This window comes from Rana temporaria, chromosome 10 (assembly GCF_905171775.1).
Source record: "Rana temporaria chromosome 10, aRanTem1.1, whole genome shotgun sequence".
NCBI lineage: Eukaryota > Metazoa > Chordata > Amphibia > Anura > Ranidae > Rana > Rana temporaria.
The window spans coordinates 18,929,778-18,956,547 of NC_053498.1; the positions used below are offsets into that span (position 1 = coordinate 18,929,778).

At 47.3% G+C, this 26,770-nt stretch overlaps 1 protein-coding gene across 5 annotated transcripts in view; it reads right to left on the reverse strand.

Annotated features, from left to right (window-relative positions):
* Positions 1-26,770, reverse strand: part of ARHGEF1 (Rho guanine nucleotide exchange factor 1) — a 191,090-nt gene that overhangs the window by 22,890 nt on the left and 141,430 nt on the right. For 4 of the 5 annotated variants that reach the window (XM_040327329.1, XM_040327332.1, XM_040327331.1 and 1 more), the window contains 7 exons: positions 21,597-21,779; positions 15,961-16,139; positions 13,976-14,119; positions 13,811-13,893; positions 11,618-11,743; positions 8,448-8,562; positions 929-1,029 (listed from right to left, as the gene is read on the reverse strand). In XM_040327329.1, coding sequence (XP_040183263.1) covers positions 929-1,029; positions 8,448-8,562; positions 11,618-11,743; positions 13,811-13,893; positions 13,976-14,119; positions 15,961-16,139; positions 21,597-21,779 — 931 coding nt within the window. The remainder of the gene's footprint in view (positions 1-928; positions 1,030-8,447; positions 8,563-11,617; positions 11,744-13,810; positions 13,894-13,975; positions 14,120-15,960; positions 16,140-21,596; positions 21,780-26,770) is intronic. The other variant, XM_040327333.1, reaches the window with a different exon arrangement.

Below are 26,770 nucleotides of genomic sequence, written 5' to 3' on the forward strand. Positions count from 1 at the left end.
ATAGGGGACAGAATTATTATTTTAATTTTTTTTTTTACTAGTAATGGCGGCGATCTGCGATTTTTATTGGGACTGCGACATTATGGCGGACACATCGGACACTTTTGACACATTTTTGGCACCATTCACATTTATACTGCGATCAGTGCTATAAATATGCACTAATTACTGTATAAATGTGACTGGCAGGGAAGGGGTTAACACTAGGGGATGTGGAAGGGGTTGAATGTGTACCCTTCATAGTGTTTCTAACTGTAGGGGGAGGGGACTGACTAGGGGAAGGGGACCGATCTGTGTCCCTATGTACAAGGGACACAGATTGGTCTCCTCTCTCCCTGACAGGACGTGGATCTGTGTGTACAGATCAAGGTATGTTATGTGATGTCTTCTCCCCCCCTCTCTTTCCCTGCCTGACAGGAATCCTTAATGAGAACGGAGTTAAAATGCTTGTAAAATCAAATAATCCACTCAATAACAGTATTATATAATGTACAATGTGTGTGTTTCTGTAATATAATTGTGCCAAATACCTTCGCTATAGCACCGCTCATCGCTTCTGTGACCCGCCAGAGCTCTCTTCCCCACAATTATATTACAGAAACACACATTGTACATTATATACTACTGTAATAGAGAGGATTTTACAAGCATTTTAAACTAGGGCTTATTTTCGGGGTAGGGCTTATATTGCAGCCCTCTGGGAAAATAACGCTAGGTATTATTTTCAGCGTAGGTCTAATTTTTTGGGGGAAACACGGTAGGAAAGCAGTTATGCTCAAACAGGGAGAATTCAGTCTACGAAAAAAGAAAAACCACCAAATGGTAACCTACAAAAGGCAAATTATTCTGGCAGTATCTCTGAACCCGTGCCACTGGCTCCATGATCACAGCAGAAATGACACCTCATTCACACACAGCTATAGCCTACCATCTTATTCTCCATCTCTCGGACTTCTGTATTGACGTGGTTCAGGATCTGCCGACAACTCTCAGCCGCCTTTTGTACTTTTTGCTTCTCCTCGTCTTCCTCTAAAAGACACAAAAGATAAAAGTGAGGAACTGCAACTCCCCAGAAGTTTTTCTTTCATTTTTTAAATGACGTCACTTTCTAGACAAGACTGACAAATATGGAAACTGCTGATCACAAATCCACACAGAGTGGTTAGCACTTCTGTAAATGCAGCCCTGTAATTCATAATAAAATAATACTGTATAATACAATGTTGAATCAGAAGATATCCGGGGAAATGTGACATTCTATCGTCTTCTCACAATACAGCACTCAATACTCGTGAGTCTGAGCAGCCAATCACAAGGCACTTGATGGCGGGGGAGAGCGCACATTTTCCTCTAAGGCCGGGTACACACGAACAAACATGTATGGTGAAAGCGGTCCGTCGGACCGTTTTCACCATACATGTCTGCCAGAGGGCTTCTGTACGATGGTTGTACACACCATCGTACAGAAGTCCGCGCGTAAACAATACGCGGGGCGTGTCCGCGGTGTCGCCGCGTCGATGACGCGGTGTCGCCGCGACAATGACGCAGCGACGTGGGAGGCCCGCATTTAAATTGCTTCCACGCATGCGTCGAAGTCATTCGACGCATGCGAGGGACGGCGGGCGCCTGGACATGTACGGTAGGTCTGTACTGACGACCGTACATGTCCGAGCGCGCAGGATTCCAGCGGACTGTTTTAAAACAAGTCCAGGAATATTTGTCCGCTGGGAAAAGGCCCGGCGGGCAAATGTTTGCTGGAATTTGGCCCGCTCGCGCCCACACACGACCAAACATGTCTGCTGAAACTGGCCTGCGGACCAGTTTCAGCAGACATGTTTGGTCGTGAGTACGGGGCCTAAGATTTCGCTTCTCGAAGACTAAAGTTACACAGAAGTATATATGGTAGCTTCCTAGTCCCCACTGGGGCCGGGAAGAAGAGGGGGATGCAGGGAAGGCAAACTTGTTAATGTTGTAAAGGCAGAAGTTTTTTTAATCTTAATGCAAGTTGGCAAGTTGGTTAATGCATTCTATGCAAGCTGGTTAATGCATTCTAAGTTGGGTAATGCATTCTATGCATTAACCGACTTGCCGACCAGCTCATGTACATTTACTGCTGCAGGTTGACAGCACTGTGTGACTCACCGTACCCATACATCGGTCCGTGCACGTGAGATTGCGGGCGCGCGCCCGGCGGACTCGATGTCCGCCGGCCGCCCACGATCACAGTATACAGAGGCAAAACGAAAATCTGCCATTGTAAACAAGGCGGATCGCCGTTCTGAGGCCCCGTACACACGACCGAGTTTCTCGGCAGAATTCAGCCAGAAACTCGGTCGTGTGTACACTTTTCAGGGAGGAAGCCGACGAGGAACTCGTCGGGCCGAAAAGAGAACATGTTCTCTATTTCCTCGTTGTTCAATGAGGAAAGTCGGCCCGCCGAGATCTCGGCGGCTTCCACACTGAACTCGACGAGGAACTCGATGTGTTTGGCACGTCGAGTTCCTCGGACGTGTGTACGGGGCCTGACAGGGGACATCTTAAAGCGGGAGTTCACCCTAAAAAAAAAAATTTAAGATTAGATTGATGCTCATTTTGTCAAGGGGAATCGGGTAGTTTTTTTAAAAACGAAGCTGTACTTACCGTTTTAGAGAGCGATCTTCTCCGCCGCTTCCGGGTATGGTCTTCAGGACTGGGCGTTCCTTCTTGATTGACAGTCTTTCGACAGGCTTCCGACGGTCACATACATCACGTCACGAGTAGCCGAAAGAAGTCGAACGTCGGTGCGGCTCTATACGGCGCCTGCGCACCGACATTCGGCTACTTTCGGAAAATCGTGACGCGATGTATGCGACCGTCGGAAGCCTGTCGGAAGACTGTCAATCAAGAAGGAACGCCCAGTCCCGCAGCCCATACCCGGAAGCGGCGGAGAAGATGTATCTCTAAAACGGTAAGTACGGCTTCGATTTAAAAAAAACTACCCGATTCCCCTAGAGAAAATGAGCATCCATCCAATCTTAAAAATTGTCATTTCCGGGTGAACCTCCACTTTAAAGATCTGCTGTTCCTAGTGATCGGGAACAGAGATCTCTCATGTCCCAGGTAGCCCATCTTGTCTACAGTTAGAACACGCTGAGGGAGCACCTTTAAAGTGGTGGTAAACCCTTTACCACCACTTTTACCTACAGGTAAGCCTTAATTCATGGTTTAGGAGATAATTGCAAAAGAGATGGGTGCAGGTGCACTTTAGAAACGGCGCGATCATGCCATTTCTAAAGGAGATCGTACGGTGACCGGCGGCTCCCGCAAGCATAGTAGCCCATTATGCTTTACCTTTGCAGGGAAACAAAGAGAAAGTAAAACCCATCACTTATGATATTCTTTTAACCACTTCCCGACCGCCGCATGTAGATATACGTCGGCAGAATGGCACGGACAGGCACATCAACGTACCTGTACATGCCTGCCTAGACGTGGGTCGGGGGTCCGATCGGGACCCCCCCCCCCCCCCCCCCGCTACACGTGGCAGTCGGGTTCCCTCGGGGAGCGATCCGGGACGGCGGCGCGGCTATTTGTTTATAGCCGCTCCGTCGCGATCGCTCCCCGGAGCTGAAGAACGGGGAGAGCCGTATGTAAACACGGCTTCCCCGTGCTTCACTATGGCGCTGCATCGATCGAGTGATCCCCTTTATAGGGGAGACTCGATCGATGACGTCATTCCTACAGCCACACCCCCCTACAGTAGTAAACACACACTAAGTGTACACTAAATCCTACAGCGCCCCCTTGTGGTTAACTCCCAAACTGCAACTGTCATTTTCACAATAAAGAATGCAATTTAAATGCATTTTTTGCTGTGAAAATGACAATGGTCCCAAAAATGTGTCAAAATTGTCCGAAGTGTCCGCCATAATGTCGCAGTCACGAAAAAAATCGCTGATCGCCGCCATTAGTAGTAAAAAAAAAATATTAATAAAAATGCAATAAAACTATCCCCTATTTTGTAAACGCTATAAATTTTGCGCAAACCAATCGATAAACGCTTATTGCGATTTTTTTTTACCAAAAATAGGTAGAAGAATACGTATCGGCCTAAACTGAGGAAAAAAAATGTTTTTATATATGTTTTTGGGGGATATTTATTATAGCAAAAAGTAAAAAATTTGCATTTTTTTCAAAATTGTCGCTCTATTTTTGTTTATAGTGCAAAAAATAAAAACCGCAGAGGTGATCAAATACCACCAAAAGAAAGCTCTATTTGTGGGGAAAAAAGGGACGCCAATTTTGTTTGGGAGCCACGTTGCACGACCGCGCAATTGTCTGTTAAATCGACGCAGTCCCGAACTGTAAAAACACCTTGGGTCTTTAGGCAGCATATTGGTCCGGTCCTTAAGTGGTTAAGCCCCTGCCAATGTAGTGATGGCACATCACTGTGCTGTACCATTCTTGTATCCTGGCAGTCTGGCTGACTATTCCCCTCTTTCTGCACACCTAGGGAGGATGCTTGTCTTGGACAAGTGCCTGGTACAGAGATAGGTGCTGTCAACCCAATCTCCTTACCTATTCATCTCTTTGAAAGCAGTCAAACAATAGTGAGGGGAGAGGGTGCACCGTCAACCTTGCTAACTCAGAGGCCAGTCTACTTAGAAAGAGCGCGGCATACACTTGGTATCCTGGGGAAAAGTAGGAACTATGAAAAAAAAAAAAAAAAAAAAAAAACTTCTTTAATGTGTTCTAAATGCACGTTAAAAGGTGAAGTACAGCCAAAGCTCTTTTGGCTGTACTTCTCCTGTGGATCACGGGAGTGCAGATCATTTTGCACTCTTGTGATGCATTTTCAGCAGACGGCGGGTTGAAGTCCACTGTCTGCTGACGTTACAGAGCCAGTCAGGCAAGATCGTGACAATGAGGTCGGGATCCACCCACACGCCTGGACTGGCACCAGGCTCAGCCTCTCGGCAAGCCGCTGAGAGTCTGAGCCGGCTTCTCCCGCCCCCTCCACAGCCCAGCGCTTTAGTGAGCCGGTGACTGACAGCCTGGGAAGCCATCAGAAATGTTGGGGCCCCTTACACAGCTTCAGGCATGGGGCCCCCTGCCTTGAAATCAGAAGCGGGAATGTGAAAGTGTCAGTGTTCTGGCCGAATTGAGAAGCAGGGGGCTGCCGAGTGTAAAAGTGTCACACAGATCCACGTCCTGTCAGGGAGAGGAGACCAATGGTATGTTCTTGTACATAGGGACACAGATCGGTCACCTCCCCCAGTCAGTCCCCTTCCCCCACAGTTAGAAACACTATGCACATTTAACCCCTTCCTCACCCCCTAGTGTTAACCCCTTCCCTGCCAGTCACATTTATACAGTAATTAGTGCATATTTATAGCACCGATCGCAGTATAAATGTGAATGGTGCCAAAAATGTGTCAAAGGTGTCCGATATGTCCGCCATAATGTCGCAGTCCCAATAAAAAAATCGCAGATCGCCGCCATTACTAGTAAAAAAAAAAAAAATAATAATTCTGTCCCCTATTTTGTAGGCGCTGGAAATTTTGCGCAAACCAGCCGCTTATTGCGTTTTATTTTTAACCAAAAATATGTAGAAGAATACGTATCGGCCTAGACTGATGCCGCGTACACACCATCACTTTATGTGATGAAAAAAAACGACACTTTCTGTGAAGTAAAAAACGACGTTTTTGAAACTTCAATTTTCAAAGACGAAGTTGCCTACACACCATCGTTTTTCTCACAATGATCTTGCAAAGTGAGGTTACGTTCCACCACGTTTTACCATTGAAGCTTGCTTCTGGGCATGCGTGGATGAAAAAACGTCTTAGAAAACGACGTTTTTTGCTACACACGGTCAATTTCTGTGAAGTAAAAAGTGCACTTTTGAAAAACGACACATAAAATTGAAGCATGCTTCAATTTTTTTGGGTCGTTTTTTACAAGACATAAAACGACGTTTTCTACCACACACAGTCAATTAAAGTGACGTTTTTAAAAACGTCATTTTTTTTCATCACATAAAGTGATGGTGTGTACGGGGCATGAGAAAAAAAAAAGTTTTATTTTATTTATTACAGCAACAAGTAAAAAATATTGAATTTTTTTTTTCCAAAATTGTCGCTCTTTTTTTGTTTATATCGCAAAAAATAAAAACCGCAGAGGTGATCAAATACCACCAAAATAAAGCTCTATTTGTAGGGAAAAAAGGACGCCAATTTTGTTTGGGAGCCACGTCGCACGACCGCGCAGTTGTCAGTTAAAGCGACGCAGTGCCGCAATCGGAAATTTCACCCGGGCAGGAGGGGGGTATATGTGCCCAGCAAGCAAGTGGTTAAAGTGACGTCTGGCAAGCTTGCCCATATGGGAACCCAATCCAGTCCAAACAGAAAGGTCCTTTCTTTCTACAGAGTTGCAAAGTAAAAATGTGGGTGGAAAGCTCCGTCCCTCCCGAGCTCAGCCTTCCTGTAGAAAATCAAGCATGGCGTCTTCAGCGCGCCGGGAACAAAACTAAAGTAACAGGTACCTTTCCAGCAGCCTGCTCTTGTAATTGGCTGTCAGTAATGATTAGTGGCTTTGAAGTGATAATGTAACGGTGGGGACCAATCTCTGCCGCAGCTCACTCATTCTTCACGTTTTTGTAGAATTAAAACTTTTTTTTTTTTAATCGCATCGTCTTTATCTTTGGTAGAACAGAACGTCACTGATCCCAAATTCAAAAATAAATAAATAAAATATCTGACTCATGGAAATATTAACCACTTGTTTACTGGGCACTTACACCCCCTTCCTGCCCAGGCCAATTTTCAGCTTTCGGCGCTCTCACTCACTTGAATGACAATTACGCAGTCATGCAACAATGTACCCATATGAAAGTTTATCATTTTTTTGGTGGTATTTAATCACTACAGGGTTTTTTATTTTTTGCTAAAAAAAAAAAAAAAAGACCGAAAACGTAAAAAATAAAATAAAAAAAATGTTTTTATATTTTATTTTGTTATACAATTTTGCAAACAGGTAATTTTTCTCCTTCACCGATGGGCACTGATAAGGTGGCACTGTTGGGCAATGATCAGGAGGCACTGGTGAGACTTCACTGATGGGTGGCACTTATAGGCGGCACAGAGAGGCGGCACTGGTGGGCACTGATAGGCGGCACGGAGAGGTGTTACTGATAGGTGGCACTGGTGGGCACCGATCAGGAGGCACTGATGGGCACTGATCAGGAGGCACTAGTGAGAGACTGCACTTATGGGTGGCACAGAGAGGCGGGACTGGTGGGCACTAATAAGGAGGCACTGATGGGCACTGATAGGCAGCACAGAGAGGTGTTACTGATAGGCAGAACTGATGAGGTGGCACTGGTTGGCACTGATCCGGAGGTACTGGTGAGACTGCACTGATGGGTGGCACTGAGAGGCGGCACTGAGAGGCGGCACTGGTGGGGTCTAATAAGAAGGCACTGATAGGCGGCACGAAGAGGTGTTACTGATAGGTGGCACTGGTGGGCACTGATCAGGAGGCACTGGTGAGACTGCACTGATGAATGGCACTGACCAAGGGTGTGGCATTATTCCTCCCACTGATACCAATGATGGGACACTATTCCTTCCGCTAAAACCAATGATGGGACACTATTCCTCCAACTGATACCAATGATGGGACACTATTCCCCCCCCACTGACACCAAAGATGGGGCACTACTTCTCCCACTGACACCAACAAAAAGGGACTAATTTTTCCAGTGACACCAACAATAGGGCAATATTCCTCACACTGACACCAACAACGGGACAGTATTCTTCCAACTGACATCAAATATGGGACACTATTCCTCCCACTGACACGAACGATGGGACACCATTTCTCCCACTGACACCAATGATGGGACACCATTTCTCCCACTGACACCAATGATGGGACACCATTTCTCCCACTGACACCAATGATGGGACACCATTTCTCCCACTGACAACAACAATGGGACACCATTTCTCCCACTGACACCAAAGATGGGGCACAATTCATCCCACTGTCACCAATGATGGGGCATGGTTTACTCCCACTGACCACAGTCCAGGCCCACTAAAATTTGAAGGACAGTAAACTGGCTTTTAAAGTTTTGAGACCCCTGTACTAGACACAGTCTGCCTGTCTGAAAACAACAGATTCTCTCTTCAGCTGCCAATAACATGGAACACCCTCAATGCTCCTGGCACTCAATGACCTCTGCCTAGGCTTTGGGTCACATTATAGAGTTTGGAAGCTATTATTTTGGTCAAAATAGACTTTTCTTTACTTGTACTCACAGCAGTGGTTGATGCTACTGTAAGTGTCCATTTTAATGTCAGGTCCAGAAAGGCATGGTAGACCAGTGGGGTGTCCAGCAGGGAAATTCCTAAACCTGTAGTACATTTCTTATGTAGATGGGGTAGGAGAGAGGCACTTACCGGTGAGGTTTGCGATATTCTGCAGTAGTAGGGGGTATTTGGTCAGTCTCTGCATCTCAAAGGGGATAATATCCTTTAATTGTAACCGGCGACATTGAGGATGGCTCTCTGCCTCCTGAAGACAACGAGGAAAAGAACAGGTTAGACTAATTAGATTGTAAGCTCTCACGACCAGGGCCCTCTGACCCCTCTTGTATTGAATTCTATTGTAACTACACGGTCTCCCTTTATTTTGTAAAGCGATGTGCAGATTGTTGACACTACCATGTTTCCCAGAAAATAAGCCTGGTTTGTATATTAATTTTGGCAAAAAAAGACACAGTAGGGCTTATTTTCAGAGTAGGTCTTACCATGTAATGTGCCGTCTTCTCTCCCCCCTCTCCCTCCCTGCCTGACGGAAATCCCCAGTGAGAACCGAGTTAAAATGTTTGAAAAATCCAATAATCCATTCTATTACAGTATTATATAATGTACAATTAGGTAGATTCAGGTACAAGAGCCTACAGTTACGGCGGCGTAGCTTAGCGTGTTTAGGCTACGCCGCCGTAAGCTAGCTAGGCAAGTACATCATTCTCAATGTACTTGCCTGCTAATATACGGCGGCGTAGCCTAAAGCGGGCGGGCATAAGGGCGCTGAATTCAAATGTCTTGGAGGGGGGCGTGTTTGATGGCAATGAGGCTTGACCTCACGTTTTTTACGTTTTTTTTTAATGCGCATGCGCCGGGCGCCTACATTTCCCAGTGTGCATCGCAGCCAAGTACACCGCACGGGCCTATTGATTTTGACGTGGACGTAAACGACGTAAATCCCGATTCGCGGACGACTTACGCAAACGACATAAAAAATTCGAATCTCGCGGCGGGAACGGCGGCCATACTTTAACATTGTTATTCCACCTAATAGATGGAATAACTTTAGGCCTGCTAATGCCTTACGGAAGCGGCGTAAAACTACTGCGGCGGCCGGGCGTACGTTCGTGAATCGGCGTATCAACTCATTTACATATTCTACACCGACCGCAATGGAAGCGCCACCTAGTCTTTATGGCCGAAAAATTGCAACCCAAGATAGGACGGCGCAAGCCGTCTTATCTTAGATATGTTTAAGCGTATCTCTGTTTGAGCATACGCTTAAACATAAGTCGGCGTAGATTCTGAGTTAGGTCGACTTATCTACTGATAACCCGGCCTAACTCTACCTGAATGTGTTTGTGTCTGTAATGCAATTGTGCCTGGTACAGAGATAGGTGCCGTCGACCCAAGCTCCTCACCTATTCATCTCTTTGAAAGCAGTGTGGTCAAACAATACATCATTACATTTAAAAGCACACATCCTATTATAATTCTGGAGATGTTCCCAATGGACTATGTGTCCTGTCCCTGAGAATAATGGTATCCGACTGACACAGGTGAGGATACCCTTTAGCGGTTTGGTATTCCTGTCCGTGACCCCATCATTGACCTTTTAATTCACTTCCTCTCCCAGAGACACAACAGGAAGTAAATGGCAAACTCCTCAAAGTGAGGGGAAACCATACTTTGGGCAGCTATCACATGAGGTGTGCCTATTGCCTCTCTATTGCTGTCCTGGTAGCAGCTAAAAAATAAGGGTTCCTCTCCCTTGGACCTGTATAGCACCCTGCTGAAACAAACTTTTGGTATGATAAATGTAACCAAGGTGTCCAGGGCCGTCTTAATAGCATCATGGGCCCCTGAGCAAAGTAATGCTCTGGGGCCCCTACAATGATGACAGTGCAGGTAAACAGACATCAAGTAGGTAGGAGGCAGAATGCCTCCCCTGTGTATCTATCACTCTTGGGGCCATCATGGGGGCCCCAATTTCGGGGCAGCGTGGGCTCAAGGACCAGCTGCTTTGGGGAAAGTGCAGGGGCCCCCATGCAGCTGGGGCCCCTGGGCAGTGCCCAGGTGTGCCCTCTCATTAAGACAGCCCTGAAGGTGTCAGATCCCAGGGTCCAACCCTCAAGAGAGGAGCTTTACAGGCTAAAACCTCGGTCTTCTCCCACAAGGCTCGGGTACCATTCACTTTGGCTTTTATATAGCACTTTGAATGGATCCAATAATATGGCATAGCCCCGTGATCCTGCCAGTAATCTTTAGCGGAGCTCTACTTTAGCGCAACAATAACCGTGACCGCATTTTAAAGATTCCAGGCAGGATCACGGGGCAATGCCATATTATTGGATCCATTCAAAGTGCTATATAAAAACCAAAGTGAATGGTACCTGAGCCTTGTGAGAGAAGACCAATTTTTTTAGCCTGTAACGCTCCTCTTATGAGGGTTGGACCCTGGGATCTGACACCTTGGTTACATTTATCATACCAAAAGTTTGATTCAGCAGGGTGCTATACAGGTCCAAGGGAGAGGAACCCTTATTTTATAGCTGCTACCAGGACAGCAATGGCTACAGCAATAGCTACTAAGACACTGGCGAAAAAACTAAGGTACTCCCTGTATGAGAGGGGTTATATAGAGGGGGACTTCCTGTTTTTTTTTAAATGTACCAGTGTCCATCACCTATTGGTGGTATACAACCCACATAGTAATTACTATGGCTGCTCTGTGTCCCGTAAAATACAATAAAGAAAGTCGATTTCCTCATACCCTTCAAAAAAATGTTCACTGTGCAGGTATGACAAACATCCACACAATCAGGAAGAAAACTGCACAGAAGTGATCAGGGGCGGACTGACCATTGAGGCACTCAGGCACTGCCCGAGGGCCCCATGCCACTAGGGGGCCCCATCAGGGTTGCCACGCTCAGTAAAACCAGGGACAGTATGTAAAAATCTGTGTTTTTTCTTTTACATCTGTCCCCGATATGTCTGATACCGACATGCTTTTGATATGAAAATCCTAAGATTTTAGCTGCCCCACCTCTGCACTGCCTCCTAGCGTGGTGGCCATCTGTAAGCCCAGCTGCCCCATAATCTTCTATTGCCCGGGGGGCCCCATGAGTTGGCAGTCCGCCCCTGGAAGTGATTCATGCTAATAGAGGAGCAGTGCATGACAGACAGATATGACACCTAATGCTCTGGATTAAGACAAGTAAACGCTATGGAGGGATATTATTTGTTCATATTTCATGTCTGAGGTTTACATCCACTTTAGGAGTGGTCTTCTAGAGTTAAATAAGCAATAAGTGGCTTACCTGAATAAACTGTGTGAATCTGGGGTCTTTCTTCTGCTTCTGTTTCAGCTGTTCCAGGGCAAATGGCTGTCGGCTACAGAACCTCGAAGAGATCTTCTGAAACCATTGTCCCTCTGTGCCATCAAACTGGTAGAAGAAGAAAATGACGGGTCTCGGATAAGTAAATGAAGCTTACGTCAGCTGCTTTTGCATTCCCCAGGCGCTGAGAACCATTTAGCGTATATATTCATATAAACAGGTTGTCTTGGAATCTTCCCCAGACAATTAAAACATCTCTCAGTTTCCGCTCTTCGAGGGGGGGGGTGGACAATTGAAGGTTGCCAGGTTTCCTAACCCTCGCTAAGCAACGATCTGTAGCCTTGCAGCTGTTAAAGCTGAAGGCTCAACTATGGGCAAATAAATAATCCCTTGCAGTGGGGCTACAGTTCTCCAGCCAAGAAATCATGCTATAAAAATGAAGATTTGCAATTTATATGGAACATCCATAAATGTAAAAATTGTACCAAAGGAGCACCCTGAAAAATCGAAAAATGTTGTCCTGAATTCGTCCTGAAAATTACAGGGCATTTCCTGGTATGCGAGTGTGCCTAGGCACTCCTGTACTGTAGCCTTATGGTTGTATAGCTGCGGTGTGAGATCTAAGGCACTACTGCTGCCTCTGACTCTCATCCCCATCAGTTTTAGGAGACACGGAGTGAGATTTGGTGGTGCCACTGCTGTACTGCTTACAGTTCGCCTTGCTGGAGGTTCTGACACGAGGAAGCAAAGCCCTGCTTCTACGAAGATACTTCTGCCTCCACACAGTGACACAGTGCACAAGGCATGGTAATTCAGTGATAGGAAAAGATCACCTGAAGGGAGATCACAGGTAATAAGGAATACTAGTTGTCCTCTGCCTGCCTTTTTTGGCACCTCTTCCAATAATTGGGATGCCCTTTAGACACGAGCAATTACTGTATTTATTGGCGAATAACACTCACTTTTTTACCCTGAAAATAGAGGGTAACCTGTACCTGCGTGTTATACGCAGGGGGCCGTGGAGAGTTTTTTCCCCCTGAAACTTCCCTCCTAAAGTTAGGGTGCGTGTTATACGCCGATAAATACGGGTAGTTTTGGTCTGAATATAAATGTATCTGAATTTCTGGGTTATTCGGATGACGAGTGAGTGCCTTTCCTCCTGAACCATACCCCATACTCATTCACATGGGGGGCCTGTGATCTGGGGGCATGTGTCCTGCTATGGTTCAGGAGAGGGGGGTGGCGCGCTCATCCTGCCCCCCCTTTCCTGGTCTGCCGGGCGGCAGGCTTGGATAAGGGTCCACATCATTTTTCTCATGACTTTGGTGTTAAGTTCCCCTTAAATTCATTCCAAACCCAAAGGATGCATTGGGGGGGGGGGGCACGCTGACAGCTCATGAGTCATTGGTTGTTAAGGACATGGCAGCTGGCTTACCGGCACTGCTACTTAATAACCAGCTATTCTTCAGACTGATCAGAGTTCTAATCGTTCCAAAAATGTGGAATTCATTAGAAAGTTAAAGTGGTTGTAAAGGCAGAAGGTTTTTATCCTAATGCACTCTGTGTGCAGCAGCCCCCGTCACACTTACCTGAGGTCCCTTTCTGTTCAGGACTGTCTCATCCGTCCGAGATTCTCCCTCCTGATTGGCTGAGACACAGCAGTGGCGCCATTGGCTGCCGCTGCTGTCAATCAGAGTCAACTAGCCAATCAGGGGAGAGAGGGGGTGGGGCCAGGTCAGGGCTCCGTGTCTGAATGGATAACCCCAGAATGCATTAAGATAAAAAATCTTCTGCCTTTACAACCACTTTAAGCCGATCATACATGGTTTGAAATTTAGCCAGTCCAGCGGGGACCATCCAAATTTTGATACATGTATGGGCAGGCTGATTATACCCAAGTCGATCCATCGATCAACTTGGGTACAACCAGCCTCTCGGATTTTTGGCATGTGATTACCCCCAGAAGCTATAGCTGTCAGCAGTAATCATTGTGTTCTGCCAGCCAGGAAGGCTCCCAGTTTCCCCCCACCGGTAGAATCAGAAAGATCAAATCGTCCATGGACTGCCTATACTAATTGGGTGCTAAGCTCATCGGCAGTGGGGAGTCATGCTTATGTTTTCAATGACAGCTACAACATACTGATGTGGAGGGGCAGAGGAAGGCTCATTACTCACCCGCTGTAGCAACGTGTCCCCGATCTCCTGGATTACGGAGTTGTTCTCCTGACGCAGCTTTTTCAAGTTATCCAGGAACAAGGCTAGTGTGACGGATACAGATCACAATGAGTAAAAGGGAATGGTAGAGATAGATAAAAGAGTGAAGGGGGTGGACAGTCTTACCATGAGCATCTATGAGGTCATCCAGACTGGGGAAGATATTTTCCAGCTCCATGTTGGGTATCCAGGAATTCAACATGGGAAGGTAGAAGATGTCATGGAGGACACGCAACATCCTAACATGAGCGTGCTCTGTGAATAGCAGTTCTGCAGAAGACAAGGGAAAAGAAGAAAATCAGAAGGGTGACAAAAAAGCATCCAATACATTTCCAGCCAAATTCCAACAGCTCTAGCTAGAACCTATACTGTAAAGACTCAGCTAGAGCTTGTGGGTCCTCAAACTCCAGCCCGCCAGTGTGATTTACCCGGCCCGCGGACTGCCCCTTTAATATCGCAGCAATCCCCCTCCCTCTGCTACCTTTTTATCACACAAGATGAGAAACACAACAGGTCCGGACAAAAGGTCAAAAGATGGGTCTTTTGAGTAAGGCCTCATTCACACGGACGGACCGTTCGGGTCCGCCTGTCAGTTTTGACGGCGGACCTGAACGGCCGCTCCATGCATCCCTATGGAGCGTCAGATGTCAGCGGAGACATGTCTCCGCTGACATCCAACCCTCTCCGATCCGCTAAAAACAGACGTATGGGGGGCACGTTCCCATCCGTCCATGGCCGTTTTCATCAGATCGCTCCATAGGACACAGCGGTGCCCGACAAGCCCCTCCCCGCTCAGTGAGCAGAGAGGAGCTTGTCATTCGCCGGCTCAGCGGACGGAGTCCGCCTCGTGTGAATGAGGCCTTAAGCAGCAGGGCGGTTTCAGCAACCAAACACCTGCCTTTCACTAGCAAAGTCCCGCTCTTTGTCCGGACCTGCCATACTTTGCATCTTGTGTGATTGAGGTAGCAGAGAGGCAGAGTGCTGGGGTGTTATAGAAGGGGCAGCAGAGTAATATCAATGGGGGAGATCTGTGATGGGGGGAGTCTGTTATGGGAGGCTATGTGAGGAGAGGAGTTTGTGTTGGGTGGGCTTTGTGATGGGGAGAGTCTGTGATGGGGGGGGTCTGCTATGAGGGGACCTGATATGGGGGTCTGTGATAGTGAGGGGGTCTGTTATTCTGGGCTTTGTGATATAGAGGAGTTTGTGTTGGGGGGCTTTATGATGGGAAGGATCTGTTATGGGGGCTTTATGATGGGGACGAGTTTGTGGTGGGGGTCTGTTATTGGGGGCTTTGTGATATAGAGGAGTTTGTGTTGGGGGGCTTTGTGATGAGGGTCAGTTATTGGGGGTTTTGTGATGGGGGTCAGTTATTAGGGGCTTTTATGATGGAGAGAAGTTTGTGTTGGGGGGCATCTTTGATAGGGGGGGATCTGTGATGGAGAGGAATCTGTGATGAGGGGGTTCCGTGATGAGGGCAGTCTGTGTTGGGGAGGGGTTCTGTGATGAGGGTGGCCTGTGTTGGGGAGGGGTTCTGTGATGAGGGGGGTCTGTGTTGGGGAGGGGTTCTGTGATGAGGGGAGTCTGTGAAATACTAACACGTTTATGTTGATTAAAATTGTTCTATATTCTATATTTTAAATATTGTATTGGTTTTTCCAGATTTTTTGCACTTCAAAAAAGATGTGTGCATAGGTTCATATTTTTTTAAAACTATAGTCTGGCCCCCAACAGACTGAGGGACCGTGAACTGACCCCCTCTTTAAAAAGTTTGAGGACCCCTGATCTAGCTCATGGTATAGCTAGCTTGCCCCTTATGTAACAGTACTGGTAACTTTATAGGCATTTTATTCACTTTTATTCTGTACAGAAAATCTTAATGCTAAAATGTATAAAAATATGCTCATGGTTCCACCAATTATTCTGTAGAACATCATCTATTTCTAAATAGAGTTCCAGAGACATCCTAAAGATATCTCCCTGGCATTGGATAACTAACCAATTCTGATAAAGTGTATGGGTACCCATTATGGTAGGAGCATGTAGAGCTATGTATCAATCTACTCAAGCCATTAACCAGCAAGGAAATATAAAAAGTTTGTGGTGTATCGTACCATTGATGACCTCTTGCCGCTTGATTTCGCTTTTCGTCAGCCTGAGGAGTGTTTCAGGGGGGACGAGTTCCCTCCAGTTTGGGGGGTCATTCTCGATCTCCAAAACGCGCGGCTCAGTCTCCTCAGACTGGGGAAGCAGAAAGGACGGCGGACCATCTGCACTCCCTCCAGGCTCAGGACTGGAATAGAAATGTTTTATTATTACAAAAGTGGGACCTGTGCAGACAAACACAGCAAAGAATACATTCCATCCACTTAATCCGTCTATCCTTTATATCTTATTAGTTTATGGCATCTGTGTCCATCCACCACACAACTCTGTGTCCCCGTCCATCAAATATATGTCTGCTGGTCAGGTCCTCCCAAATAGCCTCTGGGTTCCGTGAATATTATGCCTCCCTGTATGACCTGGGTTCGACGCGCCCCCCCGGGACAGATGACTCGAGACTCGCTGACGTACGTGACTACCTGACGGCGTCTGGCCTCCCCTCGCTGACGGACGAACAGGCCACCCAGTTAGAATCCCCTATCACCCCAGCGGAGATAGAGGCTACGGTGAAGTCTCTGCCCAATGGCAAGAGCCCCGGCCCCGACGGATTCTCCAAAGCCTACTATAAAAGATTCCTGCCACTGCTGTCTGGGTCGATGTGTGTTTATTTCAACTCCATAGCAGAAGGCAGTGCCATCCCCAGTGAAGCGTTGTTAGCCCATATTTCAGTCATCCCTAAGGAGGGGAAGGACCCGACTCAGCCCCAAAGTTACAGACCCATATCCCTCCTGAATGTGGATGTTAAAATCCTAGCAAAGATTCTCGCCACCAGACTGAAACACCTGATCCCGTTAATTGTTCACCCTGACCAGACGGGGTTTGTCGCGGGCCGGGAGGCCCGGGACAACTCTGTCAGAGCAATTCAGCTCATCCACTGGGCACGTGTCACCGCCGATTCTCCCCCGTATCTTATCCTCTCCACAGATGCGGAGAAGGCTTTCGATCGGGTGGATTGGAGCTATCTTCAGGCTGTGCTGGAGACTATGGGTCTCCGTACACATATGCTGACTTGGATTATGGCGCTGTACTCGGACCCAAGTGCCCAGGTGAAGGTTAATGGATTCCTTTCCCAAAGATTCCCGATCAGAAATGGCACGAGGCAGGGGTGTCCGCTGTCACCCATCTTGTTTGCCCTGGTGCTTGAGCCTTTCTTGCGCACCGTTCGGGCAAATGTCGACATCAAAGGACTGACGGTGGGCCACACTGAGCATAAGCTATCGGCGTATGCTGACGATGTGCTGTTTCACTTGACGGAGCCCCTGATCTCGTTGCCAAATCTGCTACGTGAAATCAACCATTTTGGATCCCTTTCAAATTTTAAGGTCAATTATTCAAAGTCTGAAATACTCCCTATCCAGATCTCGTCCTCACTAGCTGACCGGCTACGGACTGCTTTCCCGTTCTCTTGGGCAAAGTCCTCCCTGAAATATCTAGGTGTCCAATTGACGGATAGGTGGGATACCCTTTACGCAGCCAACTTCCCCCCCTTGTTAGCCACAGTGAAAAATGACCTGGCCACTTGGACTAAGACGGCCTTTACCTGGCTGGGGAGGTTGGCTGTAGTGAAGATGAATATCCTACCGCGTATCCTGTTTTTTATGCAGATGCTGCCCATGTCCCTTCCTAAGGTTTTTTTCACTCAGGTGTCCAGCCTGATTTCTAAATTTATTTGGAATGACCGGAAACCGAGAATTGCGCTTCGGTTGCTTACACGCCCGAGGGAGGTGGGGGGCCTAGGACTCCCTGATATTCAGAGATACCATAGGGCGATTATTCTACAGCGAATACTCAATTGGCGTTTTCACGCTGCCAACAAGGTTTGGGTTCCCATGGAAAAGTGCATGGCGGGTAGGAACCTCTCTTACGCCCCTTGGCTGTCCCGGGGGGATAGGGGATTGTCGGACGCGGTCTCCCCACTGACGGCCCAGACTTTGAGGATCTGGGACCGGCTCAATGCTAGGTTGGCGTTGGCCCCTCCCGTGTCCTCTCTGGCCCCATTGGGCGGTTTCCTGTGGTTCCCACCGGGGGAGCAGGCGGGTTTCTTCGGGTCATGGGTGGACGACAGTAATGCTAGCTGTGGTAAATTGTTACGAGACGGTAAGCTTCTGCCCCTAGAGACGCTTAGGGGGAGGCATGGGTCCTTTCCCATGGACTTCTGGCGCTACAGACAGCTTCACCACTTTTTTGAGACCCACGGGGACTTGATCAGGGACACCTCTACACTCACAGCTTTTGAACGCCTCTTTATTGAAGAGGAGCCGATTCCCCACATGATCTCTGAACTCTACCGCCTGCTTAGCCTTGCGACCCCCGCGCGGAAGCCCACTTTTGTCCGGATCTGGGAACGAGACTTGGACACGACTTTTACCCCCGGCCAGCTGACGCAATTATACCAATTCACCCGATCTAGCTCCATTGACTCCAAGACCCAAGAAACAAACTATAAACTGCTGTCGCGTTGGTACCGGGTGCCTGCGGACTTGGCTAGGATTTACCCTTCAGTGTCTGACAGGTGCTGGAGGGGCTGCGGCCATAGGGGTACGCTCTTACACATCTGGTGGGACTGTCCAGTGATAAGGCCTTTCTGGTTGGATGTACAGTCCCAGATCAAGGACATACTGGATCTGGACGTCCCTTTCTCCCCGACTCACTTTCTGTTGCACATTCCTCCCATGCCGGCGAGCCAGTATAAACGCAGTTTGCTGCCCCATCTTTTGAACGCAGCAAAACGGCTACTTCCAATTTATTGGAAACGCCCACAGGTTCCCAGCAGGGAGGAATGGGTTCGCAAGGTTGATGAGATAAGGGAGGCGGAGGACTGGATTGCCACATGTAGGAAAACCCGGGAGCGCTACTCGAGCACTTGGTCAGCCTGGACGACGTATTTCTTGGACTCGAGACCTGTCTCCTCCAGCTTGGACGTGGCATTGTTGGAGTTAGCAGACCCCTCCCTTAAGCAAAGACCTCGGGCCCCATAACCTGCAGCCCTGCCTTTGGCTGAGCTGCTTTGCACTTCTTGAGTGTCGTTTATTTTTTAGTGGTCATCAGTACGTGGAGGAGGTGGCTAGTGGCGCGGGGGAGGAGCTGGACGTCTGGTCTCAGGTACGTTCCTTCTAATTCTACTTCTTTCCCTTTTCTCTTTTCCTTTCCCTGCCTTGGCTCCCTGTCTTTCCCCTTGTCTCCCCTTTTTCCCCTCTGGTCCCCCCTTTGGGTCCTAGGGACGTTGTGTTGACACTGGGGGCCCTGGTGGCTGGTGGGCTGGGGGGGGGCGGGTGCTGGGGGCCCTGGCTGGTCGGACGGACTCGGCGACCGGCCCCCGGGGGGCAGCCTGACCTCCCCTGAGGTTGGGCACTTGGTTTGCCGCCCCGGGGCTGGCCTGTCGATTGCGGTGGGGGTCGGTGTGGGTTGCTGCGGGGAGGAAGGTAAGTTGGAGGCCCTTGGAGGCCCCCCTTCTTTCGTGCGCGCCCGGCCGGCTCTCCCCCATAACTTGCACAGTGTAAGTGGTTTAATTGTTGTCCGTCGGATCGGTCGGGTCAGCCTCCGGTCCCTGGCCCCCCCCTGGGCTGCCGGGGAACCCCCCCTCTTGTATTATATGGTTAGATGATTGCGTGCCACCTCTATATTCTAAGCCACAAACTTATGGGTACTGTATGGGGAAGGTGGCCCTCGTCTTGGGACCGCTACCTGGTTCCCCAGTTAGTTGGTGATAAATGTAAAGCCACCAAGTCCTGGGGAGACTATGTGCCCCCCCTGTTTTTCTTTTTCCTTTTTTTTGTTTCTTGTTTCTTTCTGCATTTCTGTTTTGTTGGTAAATATGAAAAATGGATGGCCTATTGTCTGCTGTGAGATGCTTATGACAACACATGTTGTGATGTAATATCATGCCGTCCACAAATAAAGATTTTACAAAAAAAAAAATATATGTCTGCTTGATCATCTTTTATGTCTTTCCATCCAAATATTATACGTCCGTCCACCCAAACCCATAAGTCCGTCCGTCCACCCAAACCCATAAGTCCGTCCAACCAAACTCATACGTCCGTCCGTCAACCAAACCCATATGTCCGTCCGTCAACCAAACCCATACGTCCGTCCGTCAACCAAACCCATACGTCTGTCTACCCATCTCATTTGTCCGACAGTCTATGTTTATCTCAAATATCTGTTTGTCTACCCATCTCACATGTCTGGTTGACTGTCTGCCCATCTCATATACGTTTGTCGTTCTACCCATATCACGTGTCTCTGTCTGTCTACTCACCTCAAACATCTGTCTGTACATCGGTCTACCAATGTCAAAAATTGCTTTGTATCATATCGCATATCTGACTGCTTGCCCATCTCATGTCTGTGCCTGTCTGCCCACCCATCTCATGTTGCCCGTCTGCCCACCCAGCTCATGTTGCCCGTCTGCCCACCCAGCTCATGTTGCCCGTCTGCCCACCCAGCTCATGTTGCCCGTCTGACCACCCAGCTCATGTTGCCCGTCTGACCACCCAGCTCATGTTGCCCGTCTGACCACCCAGCTCATGTTGCCCGTCTGCCCACCCAGCTCATGTTGCCCGTCTGCCCACCCAGCTCATGTTGCCCGTCTGCCCACCCAGCTCATGTTGCCCGTCTGCCCACCCAGCTCATGTTGCCCGTCTGCCCACCCAGCTCATGTTGCCCGTCTGCCCACCCAGCTCATGTTGCCCGTCTGCCCACCCAGCTCATGTTGCCCGTCTGCCCACCCAGCTCATGTTGCCCGTCTGCCCACCCAGCTCATGTTGCCCGTCTGCCCACCCAGCTCATGTTGCCCGTCTGCCCACCCAGCTCATGTTGCCCGTCTGCCCACCCAGCTCATGTTGCCCGTCTGCCCACCCAGCTCATATGTAGCCATTCGGAATCCATTTTTGACCGGCTGGACACAGCTAAACTGCAATCTGATTGGTTACTACAGTTTATTGCTCTCTGTATTACTTTATTAAACACATCTGTGTTTTGCAGCATCAAATCATCTTAGTAAAGCATGGTGAGCAAACTTTGAATTTATTTGCATGTGCTGTATAAATTCAGATAGCTCATGCACAACATAGAAAGTGAAAAAACTCAGACCTACCCGACATTATCGCTGGTTGCAAGAGGGAAAAGAAAATAGTCTAGACCAGAGGGCACCATTTGTGCATTAGGACCACAGAATTATGAGATGTCCATATTGTTAGAACTTTCATTCTTTTCAGATTGTAAAATAATATCAAAATGAGAACTGGAGTCTTAAGAAGATGGCCATCTGACAACCGGGGCAAAACCACAAATAAGGAAAAGCATCTCTGGTTAAAGTTACCTCCTAAAAGAGTACCTGTCACTCATACAACTTGCAGGCAGCCATTTTGGAGTTCAACCTCAGCATTATCATGAACTTGTAATAACAATACTGCATAAAAGAGCTTTGAAAGCTTGCTACTAGGGTAAAAACGTCTCTATTGGCAGCGTATAAGCATCAAGTACACTAGAAACCATACAAACATTATTGTTGGACTTTAAACGCTATTAGAAATAACCAGGAAAGTCAGTCCATATGTCGAGGTACATAGTCCTCTAAACCTACGTGAAGTTGCCTGATTTAGAGCTGGATTTGCTTGAAGAGAGCTGCAAGTCGTTTGCTCGGGCTGCAGCCTCCAGATCCACATCACTGCGAGAGCGCGCCTGCTTGCCTTTAGCCGAGCCTCGCTGGGAACGCTTGCGCTCGTAAACTCGCAGGCTCTCTGAGCGACCCAGTTTACTAGAGTTCCTGTCCAAGTCACACCAATGATTTGTAGCGAAATGCCGCGTCCCATACAAAACGAGGAAGATGAGAAGATGTGGTGGTGAGAGCAGACATGCAATGGTGGGGTAGACAGATGCAGCTATACATAGTACAGAATGGAAGAGCTATGTACAGATCAGAAAAATAAAAAATTGTGGCTGTAAAAGGGATGCGCGAATGGGGAATAAGAAAGAAAAGGAAGCAGGAACGTAAAACAAAGCAGAATGCCACTGCAGGAAGACAGTGAGGCAAATACTGATAGCTGCCTAAAGGTGAAGCTTCGAAGGTGTCAACAAGGGTAAAGATAATTAAAATATATACTTTTTTTGCTTTATTTAATGTCATAATGCAACAGTAAGTTAAAACTGAACTTCAAATATTCATGAAAAAAAAATGTATTGTTTTAAATAATCTAATGCAGCCTTTCTCAGCTTTTTTTTTTACCAGAGGGACCATTGAAATACATTTCTGGTCTCAGGGAAGCCCTAAAAATGAATGCTCTATCTACAACTCATAGTACATTAGTGTAATGGTCACTGGGGTGAAGGCTCCTTATACTCATGCCTCGTACACACAAACGATTTTCCCGGCGGTCGAAATTCTGCCGGCAAAACCGAGAACCTGCTCAGTTGCTTTTCACCCCGTGTACACGCAGCCGGTTTTCCCGACAGAAAAACTGCCATGACTGCTTTGGTTGGGAAAACCGGCCGTGTGTATGCTCCACTGTAGTGTTTCCCATAGGAAAACTGCCGAGCAAAAAAAACGCAGAGAATCGTGGAGGAAAAAAAAGAGAACAAGTTCTCATTTTTTTGCTCGCAGTTTTCCTGACGGGAAAACTGCTATGGAGCATACACACGGCCGGTTTTCCCGGTTTTGTGTGAACGAGGCATTACAGTTATTGAGAAGATTCCCCCATTACAGATAGCTAAAGATTATTGGGCCAGATTCACAAAAGAGATACGACGGCGTATCTCCTGATAGGCCGTCGTATCTCTGTGATCCGCCCGTCCTAACTATGCGGCTGATTCATAGAATCAGTTACGCATAGATAGCCCTAAGATTCGACAGGTGTAATTGACTTACACTGTCGGATCTTAGGATGCAATTCTATGCCGGCCGCTAGGTGGCGAGGCCATTGCGGTCGGCGTAGAATATGCAAATGAATAGTTACGGCGATCCACGAACATCCGCGTTACCCGTCGCTCTAACTTTACGTGGTTTCTGTCGAGGTGTTCTAAGCCATGTTAAGTATGGCCGTCGTTCCCGCGTCGAAATGTAAAAAATCACTTCGTTTGCGTAAGTCGTCCGTGAATGGCGCTGGACGCCATTTACGTTAACGTCTAAACAAATGACGTCCGTGCGACGTCATTTAGCGCAATGCACGTCGGGTAATTTTCCCGATGGAGCATGCGCAGTACGTTCGGCGCGGGAACTCGCTTAATTTAAATGGTGCCCGCCCCATTTGAATTAGGCGGGCTTGCGCCGAGCGGATTTACGTTACACCGCCGCAAGTTTACAGGTAAGAGCTTTGTGAATCAGGCACTTATGCTGTAAACCTGCGGCGGTGTAACGTAAATGGGATACGTTACGCTGCCGTGGAGCAACGTAAATGTATCAGAATCTGGCCCATTGTTCCCAGAGGTTACTTATCTGAGAGGAAGAAGTTGCTCATTGTATCCCCTAGCAACCTCTGGAGGAACCCGAAGGTTCCACAGAACCCTGGTTGAGAAAGGCTGATCTGGTGTAAGCACCTAAATTTGACTTGATATGAGCCTTCTGTTATTCCATGTACCGCCTGAGAGAGGGAGGAGCAGTACGATTGGCCAATCAGGTGAGATGACAAGGACAGGAGAGAAGTAGAGAGCTGAATGATGACCTTTTCTGCTTCTCCTTCCCCTATTCAATCACAACCAGGGGGGCTGGAGGTGGCACTGCTGTCTGGCAGAGCTTTGTAAATCTCAAGACTGCTTCAAACTAACTTCAAACCCATTGGCAGGTAAAACAGCAATGTCAAATGTCGTTTGCCTAAAGTTAAACTTTAAATAAGAATATTCACATTTAATCTGTGCTACATAATCTACATCGGGGGTCTCAAAACTTTTGAAACAAAAAAACAGTTTACTGTCCTTCAGACTTTAGGGGGGCTGGACTATGGCCATTTGGGAGTACAAAATGTCCCAGCATCAGTTGGAGTAAACAATTCCCCCATCATTGGTATCATTGGGAGGAATTGTGTCCCATCATTGGCGTCATTGGGACCCAAAGTTGGAGCCATTGGATGGAACTGTGCCTCATCATTGGTGGCATTGGGAGGAATTGTGTCCTTCATTGGTGTCAGTGAATAAATTAGTGCCCCAAGGGGTGGAAAAAGGCAAGCAAAGGGCCACATTCAGCCCCCAGTTCACAGTTTGGAGACTACATCATTACAGTTAAACAGGCATTCCATACAGCATTTTGCTTGGCCTACAAAAAAAGCTGTTTTATGCCGCTAGACTCCAAAGTACAAGTAACCATCTAATTACGATGGGGATGATTCTTTTAGACTGGAGAATGTAACATTTGGTGGAGCTCTGCATAGTAACCAATCGGATTCTAGTGTTTTTTTTGTCAACACTTAATTGAACAAGCTAAAGTTAGAAGCTGATTGGCTACAATGGGAGTAAGAAGAGCCGGCAAGACTGTAATCCTTGAAGTGTCATTTATTGGTACATCAGAGTGACCATAAAACAATAAACTGACACGTTTCGGCAATAGCCTTAGTCGACTAAGGCTATTGCCAAAACGCGCCAACATTGTTTTACTGTCACTCTGATGTACCAATCAACGCCACTTCAAGGATTACAGTCTTGCCGGCTCTTCTTACTACTGTTGCATTCAAGTGTGTTGGGACACATCGAGCCTCGGCACCTGTGAGTGGACCTGGTGTATGGATTGGGTTGTCCCTGCAGAGAGAGAGCGATTACCTTTTTTTCTTTTCCATGATTGGATACAATGCAAAGCTGCACGATTCTCCAGTTTTTAGCAAATCAACCCCATTCTATCAAATCAACCCCATCTATGATTACAGAAAATGAGCTGACCTATGGCATTTTCCCAATTTATTTTTTAAACATTAAATATTGGACGTACAGTACATGAAACCACAGGTAAGTAGAACAACACAACGGCCATGCAACAAAAACAATCTTTAGCGCTTAAGGGCACCATGGCCAGGGGTGAGCCTCCAAACGGATCAGCAGGATGTTGGCAAAGGTCAGTGCCAGACAGTAATCAATGATGCCACCATCCAAAGCCACAATGTTGTCCTCTTTTCTCCTTTTCAAGGTGGAAGCAGCTGGAAGGTGACTGACTACTTCCTGTTGGGGTAAGTTACTAGCCTCCCTTTTGTTAAGCCTGTTGTTTGACAGTAGCATCCTCATTTGATGCTACAAATACAAATACAAGCTAATACTATAAGAACATCCTGCAGATCAATTTGGAGCCGTAACACTGGCCATAGTGCTGTCTAGCTCTGAGAATGGTTCCTGTTGCCTGGATAATATATTGTAGTACTTACAGGTGAGTCCATGTTAGTGCAATATTTTACTTTTCGTTTTTAATAAATATATTTAGTGCCGGTTTACACAGGGGCAACCCGACTTACAGCGCTACTTTGCAAGGCAACTTCAGCGCGACTTGGAGCAACTTACAACGCGACTTAAAGTTGCCTCCAGGACAGGCGACTTTGGCTGTGGCCAATCACAGAATAATCAGCTCTGTAGGAGGGAGGGGTTTGCCTGAGTAAACTATTTTCTCTTCCTGTAAAGTTGCTTCAGTTAAGACAGTGATCCGATTTGGAGGCAACTTCCATTGAAATCTATGGGTATAAGTTGCCTAGAAGTCGCCTTGAAGTAGTACAGGAACCTTTTCTGAAGTCGAAGCGACTTCAGTAGCGTACATTAAAGTGGGAGTTCACCCGAAAAAAATGTTTAATATTAGATTGAGGCTCGTTTGGTCAAGGGGAATCGGGTGTTTTTTTTTTTTAAATCAAAGCAGTACTTACCGTTTTAGAGATAGATCTTCTCCGCCGCTTCCGGGTATGGTCTTAGGGACTGGGCGTTCCTATTTGATTAACAGTCTTCCGACAGGCTTCCGACGGTCGCATACATCGCATCACGAGTAGCCGAAAGAAGCCAAACGTCGGTGCGGCTCTATACGGCGCCTGCGCACCAACGTACGGCTACTTTCGGAAAATCGTGACGCGATGTATGCGACCGTCGGAAGACTGTCAATCAAATAGGAACGCCCAGTCCCGCAGCCCATACCCGGAAGCGCGGAGAAGATGTATCTCTAAAACGGTAAGTACGGCTTCGATTGTAAAAAAAACACACGATTCCCCTTGACAAAACGAGCATCAATCTAATGTTAAAAAAAAAGGTTTTTGGGTGAACCTCCACTTTAAGATGGCTCTCATTCACTTCAATTGGATTTCCCATGTCGCACCACTTGGGGCGACACAAGTCGGATCCCAAGTCATGGTAGTGTGAACCGGCACTTATAATACCTTAGATTGCTACACCGTCTTGTAGCGTGTTATTCTTCTTGTTTGGCCTACAGCTGCACATTTTTACCCTTTTTCTTTAGTCATTGTCTCTAAAAACCTCAGGTTTCTAACAGATCTTCCTTTCCATGGTATCAAACTACAGCCCAACAATTTTAACCACACAACAAGTAAGGAAGGTTGGGAGCCTCTGTCAAGGTGTTATTGCAATCTGTGTCCATGAAGAAGTGAGAAAAAACCTCCAGTGTGCCAAATACCTGATAGGAATGGGTCACCCCCGTTGAGGTGCGACCTTATGTTTTGACACCCTTTTTTCTGTATTTGTGAAAATGTTTAATAAATCTACTATGTAATTTAAAGAAAAGATACCTACGCTATGCAAAACTACAAAAAACGGTTTGAACTGCAAAAAGATAAATCCAAAAAGACTTTTGAG